This window comes from Castor canadensis, chromosome X, assembly GCF_047511655.1.
Source record: "Castor canadensis chromosome X, mCasCan1.hap1v2, whole genome shotgun sequence".
Taxonomy (NCBI): domain Eukaryota; kingdom Metazoa; phylum Chordata; class Mammalia; order Rodentia; family Castoridae; genus Castor; species Castor canadensis.
In genome coordinates, this window is record NC_133405.1 from 2,077,697 (window position 1) to 2,088,106 (window position 10,410).

Sequence of the window (10,410 nt, forward strand, 5' to 3'; positions counted from 1 at the left end):
TGTGAAGTGGCGTACCATGAATCATTAGTGGGCAGTGGAAATGAATGATGTATTTGGTTTTGTCCGTATGGACAAAGAAGATGGTGAAGTCAAAAAGAAGACAATTCAATGAAAACGGAATTCCAAAACATTTTGCTAACCTAGGCAGGAAAGAGGCAACCATGAGACCTAGGTAGATGGGACAGGCAGCAGAAGACTACACCTAAGCCCAGCCCTGTCAAAGTCCCACTACAAATGGAAATGGAAAGGCTTCTGTGTGGGGGAATGGAGATGGGGGGAGAGGAGGGAGATGGTGGTGGGGGAGAGGGAGAGGGTCTCCCATGAAAGTAAGGCAGGTGCTGTGCAGCTGAGCTACACTCCCAGCTGCAACGAAGTTGGACAGGCTGAAGAGCACAATGAGCAGGAAGGCGAGATGGCCGTCCAGAGAGGATGGCACAACGGAGGCTCTTCTGTCCCCGGGAGCGTGTCGCACAGAAGGAGTCCCATGGCGTGACTGAGGACGGTAGGAGGATGCACGAGGATGCGCCGTGCACCGCCCCCGTCCCCGTCCCCGTCCCCGTCCCGCTGGGGGTTCTGGGAGACGGAGAGGCTTCTGGGAGCTCCGAGAGCTGCACACGGTTCCAGGCCAGACCGCCTCGACGGAGGCGGGTTCTACCCGCCTTTCCAGCCTCTCCGTGTGGAACCGCGGCGTTACCCCGAGTGGAGAAAGTCAGCAGCGATTGGGGGCGGGGGAGGAGGGTGGGACCCCAGAATTCTCACGGGAGCACCTACAAGGGAGCGCGGAGCAGTCAAGGGCGAGGCGGGGAGCGCGGCTCTGGCGGGCGCCCTGATGGCGATGGCGGTTGGAGGGGGTCCCCGGATGGGGGTCCCCCTGTGGGGTCTGGGCGGCAGGAGGTGGGTGAGCTCCCGGCTCGGGCTGGGGTCGCTCTAGTGGCGGGCTCCTTGGGAGAGCCGGTTGGAGCGGGGACAACCTGGAGGTGTGGGGTAACGGACTGCCTGTCCACCGAGGCGGGCCTGCGTGGACGGGGGACGGGGACAACGGGGAGTCGCCGCCCCGCAAAGGGCGAAGGCGAGCGAGGCCGCAGGTGCCGAGGGCGTTGGGCAGCCGTGCGCATGCGCAAGCTCGCGAGCGCCCTGAGCGGAGGCGGTTGGCGGGAAGGCGGCACGTGTGGGGAGGGCTGTGCTCCAAGCACGTTGGCGGGCTGAGCCCCGGGGCCCTAGCTCTGGGGGCGACCGGGTCCATGGGCTGAGGGGCGGGCCACTGGCTTGGCTGGCAGGACGCAGGCAGGCAGGAATGGAGGAACTGAGGGCCCCCTGGCTGGCGTCAGCCTCAGTGTGGGGAGGCGTGCTTTCTCCTGGGTCTTCAGGTTGGGGCCCATTTCTGATGCTCTGGGCCGAGACACCTTGGGTGGCGGGGTGGGGATGGGGGTGGGGTAGGGGTGGCGCGTGAGCGGGATAGGATGGTAGACAGTGCCCTGGCTGACGGGTAGGGGCGGCTTCCTGGCCCGCCTGAGGTGACCACAGACAACTCTCTGCTGCTGGTGTGTGTGCGTGTGTGTGTAGGGGTGGACCCGTGGCACCCTGAGTGGCTATTAGAAAGGTTCCAGGTGCCTCTGGTGTCCACCCCCAAGACCCGTTGCATTCTTAGTCCTATGCATTAGTTGGGCAGGGGGTTTCATTGTGACATTTCCATAGCTGCTTGCAATGTACGTTGGTTAGATTCATCCCTCCTACATTCTTAAAGCAATTTCAACACCTTTCCTTGTTCTATTTCCATACAGATATGTGAAGTCCATATTGGCCCTCTCCGCTCACCCCCCCCATCAGCACCCACCAGCAAACAGGACACCTGTTTCACATTCCCGTCCTTCGTTGTTAAGTGTATATTATTTGTTCATAGGGGTTTCCCTGTGGTAGTTCACACATGCATAGGCGGTACTTTAATCACATTAGCCCCCCCATTACTGTCTCTTTCCCATTCCCCCAGCCCCTATTATTTAACTGCTTTCAGTCTGTGTTGTTATGCCATCTCCACACAGAGATGCGACCTCTTTCGGTACTATTCACTCTCTAGCATTGTCTTTTCCTCTCCCGCCTCCCCCTACTCTCCTAAAACGCTCCCACCGTTACAAACATGTTCTCTTTCTCCATATGCACACATTTATCTTTTAGTTCTAGTCACCACATATGAGAGGGAACATGTGACCTGTGTCCTTCTGAGCCTGCCTTACTCTGCTTAACATGATCTCCAGTTCCATCCATTTACTTGCAAACCACATGATTCCATTCTTCCTGATGGCTGAATATTCCATTATGTAAACATAGCACATTTTCTTCTTCTTTCTTTTTTCTTTTGGCTGTTCTTTACATTTTCATTTGCATGTGTTAGTTGGACAGGGGGATTTCATTGTGATAGTTCCACATATGCTTAAAATATACCTTGGTTAGATTCCTCCCTTCCACTCTTCTCCCACACCCCAGTCTCCCTTTAAAGCAATTACAACAGGTCCCACTCTTCTATTTTCATACAAGTATATAGGGTCCATTGACCGTATTCGCCCTCCTTCCACCTCTCCCCTCACCCTCTCCCTCCCACTAGCTTCCCCTCCCCGAAAAGGACTCTTAGTGCACTCCTCTTCGTCATGTTGCTCAAAGGGGTTTCTCCGTGGTGTTTCACCCAGGAATATGTTTTCTTAATCTATTCATCAGTTGTAGGGCACATGGGCTGTTTCCATCTCTTGGCTGGTGTGAAGAGGGCAGCAATAAACATGGGTGTGCAAGTGTCTCATTGAATCCTGGCTTACCTTCCGCCAGATACATAGCCAGGAGTGGGATCTCTGGATCGTATGGTAGCTCTCTTTTGAGTTTTCAGGACTTCCATACTGTTTTCCATAATGGGTGTATGCCTGTGCGTTCCCACCAGCAGTTTATAAGGGTTCCTCCCCCCTCCCCACATCTTCACCAGCATTTGTCATTGTTTGTGTTCTTGACGATAGCCTTATAACATTGGGGTATGCTCCTTCTGTTCCTAGTTTCTTCAGAGCTTTTCCCATGAAAAGATGTTGAATTTTGTTAAAGACTTTTTCTGCATCAATTGAGATGATGGTGTCCCTGACTTTGTCCCTGATCCTGTTTATGGGAATACAACAGTATTACCTTTATTGATTTGTGAATGTTGAACCACTGTGCATTCCCAGAATGAAACCTACTTGATCATGCTGTATGATCGTTTTAATGTGTTGTGGGATTTAGTTTGCAAGTATTTCATTGAGGACTTTTTGTGTTCGTGTTCATCAAGGAAATTAGCCTATCACTTTCTTTTTTGACATGGCTCTACCTGGTTTTGGTATTAGGGTAATAATGACTTCGTAGAATGAGTTCGATAGCATTCCTCCCCGTTGTATGTTTTGGAATAGTTTGAGGAGCACTGTTAGTTCTTCTTTAAAGTCTGGTAGAATTCAGCAGTGAAATCATCTGGGCCAGGGCTTTTCTTTGTTGGGAGAGTTTCATTGTCCCCGTTTCAAACTCATTGCTTCTTACATATCTATTTATGTTGTTTGTGCCCTCTGCGTTCAATTTCGGAGGGTCACGTCTGTTGAGATATTTGTCAGTTTCTTGTTGATTTCCCAATTTGCTGGAGTATAGGTTTTCAAAATATTCCCCTATGATCTTCTGAATTTCATTGGTGACTGTTGTAATAGTCCCTTTTTCTTCTCTGACTTTATTAATTTGCGTCTTCTCCTGTCTTCCTTTGGTTTGTTTGTCTCAAGGTTTCTCGATCTTATTTATCTTTTCAAAGGGACAGTCTTTTGTTCCATCAAATTGTTGTAGTGTTCCTTGGTCTCCTTTTCAGAAAATCCTGCCCGGATTTTCGTAATTTCTTTCCAGGTACTACTTTTGGGGAATGGCTTGTTGTTGTTTTTCTAAGTTTCAGGTGCAACCTCAGAAGGTCTATTTGAGATCTATCTGGTTTTCAGATGTGGGCACTCATGGACATGAACTTTCTTCTTGACACTGTCTTTGCTGTGTCCCACAAGTTCTGCTAAGTTGTGTTTTTGTTTCACTTGAATCTAGGAATTTCTCAATTTCTTTGGTGACCCATTGATCAACATCATGTTGTTCAATGTCCATGAGTGTGAATGGTTTTTGTAGTTTTCCTGGCTATTGATTTTTAATTTTATTCCATTATGGCCTGTTAGGACACAGGGGATTATCTCGACTTTTTTGTATTTGTTGCGATTCGCTTTATGGCCCGAGATGTGATCTATTTTTGAGAAAGTTCCATGGGTTGCGGAGAAAAATGCTGCTATAGGATGGAATATTCTATAGATGTCTACTAAGTCCATTTCATCAGTGGTATTTTTTAGTTCCAGGCTGTCTTGGTCAATTTGGTGTCTGGATGTTCTGTCTGTTGGTGAGACTGGGGTGTTGCGATCTCCCACTACTATTGTATCTGGACCTATCTGTTCCTTTGTGCTCGGAAGTGTTTGTTTTATGAACTTGGGTGCACTGACGTTTGGTGCATATATATTTAGAATCGCTGTATCTTCTTGCTGGATTGTTCCTATCGTTCGTGCGTACTGACCTTCTTCAGCTCTTGTGGCCGATTCTTGCTTAAAATCTACTTCGTTCGACATGACAATAGCTCTTCCTGCTGTCCCTCAAGTTCCATATGCCTGGTATAACTTCTTCCATCCTTTCACTTTTACTTTGTGTGTGTCTTTGGTTGTGAGATGTGTTTCTTATAAGGAACAGATTATTGGCTCTTGCTTTTTGATCCAATCCGACAATCAGTGTCTTTTGACTGGAGAGTTGGGGACGTTTACATTTAGGGTTAGGATTGAGAGGCATTAACTGATATCCTGCATTTCTACTGTTCTTTTGTCTTCCGTGCTGAATCGGGAAAACTTGGTGGGCAGGCAAGCGGGAGGGAGGGGACGGCCCTGGACGTCAGCAGGGGTAAGGGCTGGGAGACAGAGTCGCTGGCTGAGTGGGAGTGGGATCCCTGCAGAAAGAAGGGGAGGCCATGTGGCTGCCTGGGCTGCCGTGGTGACCACAGACTCTCAGCTGCTACAGCTTGAAGTGGTGTGGGGGGAGGTGAGCTGGTGGGCCTTGGCCCTCTGCCCTTGCGTTCCAGTGTCCCTGTGGGTGTCTGTGTGGGTGGCAGTGGTGGGAGCGGACAGGACCGTGGCCTCTCAAGGACATACAGATTAATTACGGGGCATGTTGCACATTTACTTAGATATACCACACTGCAGAACGTCTTCAGAAGCCTTTCGCTGTGGTGAGTGCCTGGAGTCCCAGCTACTCAGGAGGCTGAGGCAGGAAGACAGCTGGAGCCCAGGAGTTCCAGGTCAGCCTGGGCAATATTGGGAGATTCCGTCTTAAGTTTCTTTGTCATGAATATAAAAGGATTGCACTTTTACTCAGTTCTCTGAACGCAGGGATAATCTGTTTGCATCAATAAGGGATCAACAAGGATAACAGGTCTAAATATTTGCAATCCCGTAAGTCAAAGAAGAAACCATAAAGGAGCCTAGAAAATCTTTCGGACACAATAATGAAATATTACAACTTAAATAAAATTAGGGGGAGGCGACTAAAGCAGAAAGGGACCAATCGGGAAAAGGTACGGCTTTAAATGCTCCTATTAGGAAAGAAGAAGGAGTAACAGGATCAATGACCTAAGCGTGCACCTAAAGAAGCTAGAAAAACAGGAACAAAAGTAAATCCAAAAAGAGGCAAAGGAAGAAACTATACGCATAAGAGGTAATCGGTGACAGAAGACCACAAGACAGCTAACACACAGATGTTGGTTCTTTTTCAAAGAGTAACAATATTGATCAACTCTAACAGCACTGATCAAGACAAAAGAGAACAAGCACTGATCTCCACTTTCAGGAAGCAAGGGGGGAGTAATTATGAAGGTCATAGACACATGAAGAAATAATGAAGAAATATTAAGTACAAATTTATACAAAAATTTTGAAAACTTAGAAACTTGGGAATTCCTTGGGGGCGGGGCCAAAAGCAACTTACTAAACTGCCACTAGGTAAAGTAGAATGTAGGACTAGTACTGCATCTAATTTGTTATTTAAACCCATCCTTAAAACCAAACAAAGTAGGGAGGTGGGGGAGCTTCTGGCCCCCGCAGTGTAGAGGACAACGGTGGGGGACACGACTGGGCTGTCTGGTACCAACATCCCTTTTCCCTCTTTGCACCCACAGGGCACCACAGAGACTGCGACAGTCAGCTCACAACCTTGTCCGATCATGCCCCCTTCCCCCAAGTGCACCGCCATGGCGCGGGCTATGCTGCAGGACTGGTGCAGGTGGATGGGCGCCAATGAGCAGCGCTCACTGCTCATCCTGGGCATCCCTGAAGACTGCCCGGAAGATGCATTCCAGGAGGCGGTGCAGGCTGCCCTGTGGCCCGTGGGCAGGTACCGAGTGCTGGGCAAGATGTTCAGAAAGGAACTCGGGGCCAGAGTCGCTTTGGTGGAGTTTGCTGAATATTTAAACCGAAGCTTGATCCCCCGACAGATACCAGGCCATGGGGGTCCGTGGACTGTGATCTTCCTGCCCCAGGCCCCCGATGCTGAGTTACAGGACAGCCCCGATTTCCCTGCTCAGCCCCAGGGCCAAGCAGTGGCAGGGGCTGTGGGTGAGACAGGGGCTACAGGTGAGGGAGGAGGCACGGGTCAGGATGCCACAGGTGAGAATGGAATACCATACGTACCAGGAGGTTCGGTTGAGGAACTATCAGCAGGTGTGGAAGGAGCTGCAGGAGGTGCAGGTGGGGCAGGGGAGGCAGGAGAATCAGGTGAGAAAGGGCTTGCTGGTGAGGCAGGAGATGCAGAGCAGGCAGGTGATGCAGGGGAGGAAGGAGCTACACGTGAGGCAGGTGAGGCAGGAGCTGCAGGTGAAGCAGGAGCTGCAGGTGAGAAAGGACCTGCAAGTGAAACAGGAGCTGCAGGTGATGCTGGGTTGACAGGGGATGCAAGTGTGAAAGGACCACCTACGGGAAAGGCAGGAGCTACAGGTGAGAAAGAACTTTCAGGGGAGGAAGGCGCTGCAGGGGAGGCAGAAGAATCTGGTGAGAAAGGTCCTGCAGGTGAGGCAGGAGCTCCAGGGGAGGCAGGTGATGCAGGGGAGGAAGGCGCTACAGGTGAGGCAGGTGTTTCAGGGCAGGCAGGTGATGCAGAGGAGGAAGGACCTACACGTGAGGCAGGTGAGTGCAGAGCTGTAGTTGAGGCTGGAGCTGCAGGTGAGGCAGGGGAATCAGGTGAGAAAGGACCTGCAAGTGAAACAGGAGTTGCAGGTGAAGCAGGAGATGCAGGGGAGACGTGGGATGAAGGTGAGCAAGGACTTGCAGGCAAGGAAGGAGCAGTAGTCCAGGCAGGAGCTACAGGTGAGGAAGGAACTGCAGGTGAGGCAGGTGATACAGGGGGGGAAGGAGTTACAGGTGAAGCAGATGAGAAAGAACCTGTGTGTGAATCCGGAGCTGCAGGTGAGGCCGGGGATTCAGGTGAGAAAGGACCTGCAAGTGAGGCAGGAGCGCCAGAGGAGGCAGGTGATACCTGGGAGGTAGGAGATTCAGGTGAAGCAGCTGAGAAAGGATCTGCAGATGAGGCAGGAGCTGCAGGTGGGGCAGGACATTCAGGTGAGAAAGGACTTGCAATTGAAACAGGAGCTGCTGGTGAGGCAGGAGATGCAGGGGAGACAGGGGATGCAAATAAGAAAGGTCCTGCAGGCAAGGAAGGAGCAGTAGGCAAGGCGGGAGAGTGTATTGAGAAAGGAGTTTCAGGTGAGGAAGGAACTGCAGGTGAGCCAGGAGTTGCACGAGAGAAAGTAAGTGCAGGTAAGGTAGAAGACACAGGCAAAGAGGCCATAGATCAGAAAGCAATAGCACTTGTGGCAGGGGGTACAATTCAGTTAGGAAATTCAGCTGATGAACGAGCTTCTGGAGCTGCAAGTGACAAAAGACTTGGAAGTGAAGAAGAAGCTACAGGAGAAAACGAATCTGCAGACGAAGAAGGAGCTGTAGGTGAAGCAGAAGCTGCAGGTGAGGCAGGGGCTGCAGTTCAAGATATACTTTCCAATGAAGAAGAAGGTCCAGATGAGAAAGGACCTGCAGGCAAAGAAGGAGCAGCAGGTGAGGCAGGAGTTGCAGGTGAGGAAGGAACTGAAGGTGAGGCAGAAGGTACGGGTGAGGAAGGAGCTGAGAAAAAGGAAGATATTGGAGTTGAGGCAATAGACACAAGCAAGGAAGTCTTAGGTGAGAAAGGATTACCAAGTGTGGCAGGAGTTTCATTTCAGGAAGGTGCTTCATATGAGGAAGGAACATCTGGAGAGGAAGGAGCTGAAAGAGAGTTAGGGACTGTGGGTGAGGCAGGACCAACAGGTGCTGCAGATGAAAGAACTGCAGATAAGCAAGGAGAGGCAGGAGAGGCAGGAGCTGAAGCTGTGGAAGAAGTCACAGGCAAAGTAGGAGACACAGGTGACAGAGATTTAGGTGATAAAGAAATACCACTTGTGGCAGAAGTTTCAGTTCAGGAAGGAGCTTCTTGTCAGGCAGATGCTGTAGGTGATACAGTAGCTACAGGGGATGGAGGGTCTGTAGATGAAGAAGAAACTTCTGCTGAGGCAGAAGGTGAAAATGAGGCAGGAACTGCAGGTGAGACAGAAGCTGCAGGTGAGGCCAGAGTGTCAGATGAGGAGGGAGCTGCAGGTGACATGGGATTTGCGGGTGTTATAGGAGCTGTGGGTGTGGCAGGAGCTGCAGGGGAGGCAGGGACTGCAGGGGAGGAAGGCGCCTTTGAGGCAGCAGGAGGGACACTTGGGGCAGGAGGATGGAGCCGGCAGTGGAGCCAGGCCCTGCAGCCTGTACTGGAAACCATGGCCTACCAGGAACTGAGAACCTTTTCAGGGACGCAAGAGCCAGGCCGTGAGGCAGAGTCCTTCGAGAGCTGGCTGGACCATGCCAATGACATGCTGTACCTGTGGCGCCACATATCAGAGAGGGAGAGGAGGAGGAGGCTGGTGGAGAGCTTGAGCGGCCCCGCCCTGGATCTCATGTGCGGGCTCCTGGAAGAACATCCGGACACCCCTGCACAGGACTGCCTGGCCACGCTCGTGCAGGCGTTTGGGAACAAGGACACCAAGGTGTCCGCGAGGCTGAAGTTCCTGACTTGCTCCCAGCGGCCTCGGGAGACTCTCTTTGCCTACGTGATGCGCCTGGAAGGCCTGCTGCAGATGGCCAGGGAGAAGGGAGCGATCCACCGAGCTATCGCAGACCAGCTGCGAGCCCGGCAGGTGCTGATGCGGGCCCGGCCGAACCAGATACTCCAGAACAACCTGAGGAGGATGCAGCTGGAGAGGAGGCTGCCTGGCTTCGTGGGGCTGCTGCGGCTTGTCCGGGAGACTGAGGTATGGGAGGCGGCCCTGGCTAGGAATGAGCAGTCCCGAAGAGAGGAAGGAGCCCAAGCGCACATTGGTGGGCTGGCTGCCGCCCAGGCAGCTGATGCTGAACCTGCCTCTGCCATTGATGAGACCTCCCAGGCCTCCCCTGCCAATGAAGATGCCGGTGAGCCTGCTCCTGACCCTGAGCACCCCGCTGAGGCTACCCCTGCTGCTGATGCTGCCACAAAGGCAGGCGCTGGCACTGGCACGGAAGAGGCCAAGGTCTCCCCTGCCACCCAGGAAGGAGACAATGCTTCTGCCTCTGCAGGCCTAAGCCAGGCAGGTTCCACAGAGGCTCCTGGAGGCCCCACCGCAGCCCAGATGGGCAGGGCTTCTGAGGAAGGCCCAGGGGTGCCTGGCTGGGGGCTGGAGAGCCTCACCAGGGCAGGAGAGCAGGAGGCCACTGAGGAGCCCACACTGGAGGAGCTCCAGGCCATCCTGGAGGAGTCGGGAAACGAGGATGGGGCAGGGGAGAGGAGTCACTCCGAGTCCTTTCCAGGCAAATAGTCTCAGAATGCCTCTCCTCCCAGGCAACAGAGCCCTGGAAGACGAAGGAGGCGGGGCCGGGGCTACCGCTCCAAAACAAACCCCTGTGTCCCCAGGGCCACCATCATCCCCAGCCCCTCTAAGTGTCCAGAATGACCACTATTTCCATCAAATGGGGCAGAGACAAGTGTCTTGCCCCATGGCACATCAACCCCAGTCTCAGCTCCAGACCTTGCCGAGTCAGGCAGCCTACCTGGAAACGCCCCTAGGGGGCCAGCCCTGGCCTAGATGAGGGCTCCCGAAGACATCTGCCTCTCACACAAGACTGGGAGACAAGTCAGAGGGAAAGAGGCCACCTGAAGGGTGCCAGCTGCTTGGCTCTCCCAGCAGGGAGACCCCACCCCATCCCATCCTGCATTCCTGGGCAGGCTGCTCCCTGTCCTGGGAAGCCCACCCTTATC

At 52.6% G+C, this 10,410-nt stretch overlaps 1 protein-coding gene across 1 annotated transcript; it reads left to right on the forward strand.

Annotated features, from left to right (window-relative positions):
* The first annotated feature begins 6,253 nt into the window (after positions 1-6,253).
* LOC141419711 (uncharacterized) lies at positions 6,254-10,410 on the forward strand. Its single transcript, XM_074063157.1, has one exon. It carries the CDS (start codon positions 6,275-6,277, stop codon positions 9,968-9,970), a length of 3,696 nt encoding a protein of 1,231 aa, XP_073919258.1. The 5' UTR covers positions 6,254-6,274; the 3' UTR covers positions 9,971-10,410.

Coding starts and splice junctions, on each gene's coding strand:
- LOC141419711 (XM_074063157.1), top strand. CDS start 6,275: ATGCCCCCTTCCCCCAAGTGCACCGCCATGGCGCGGGCTATGCTGCAG.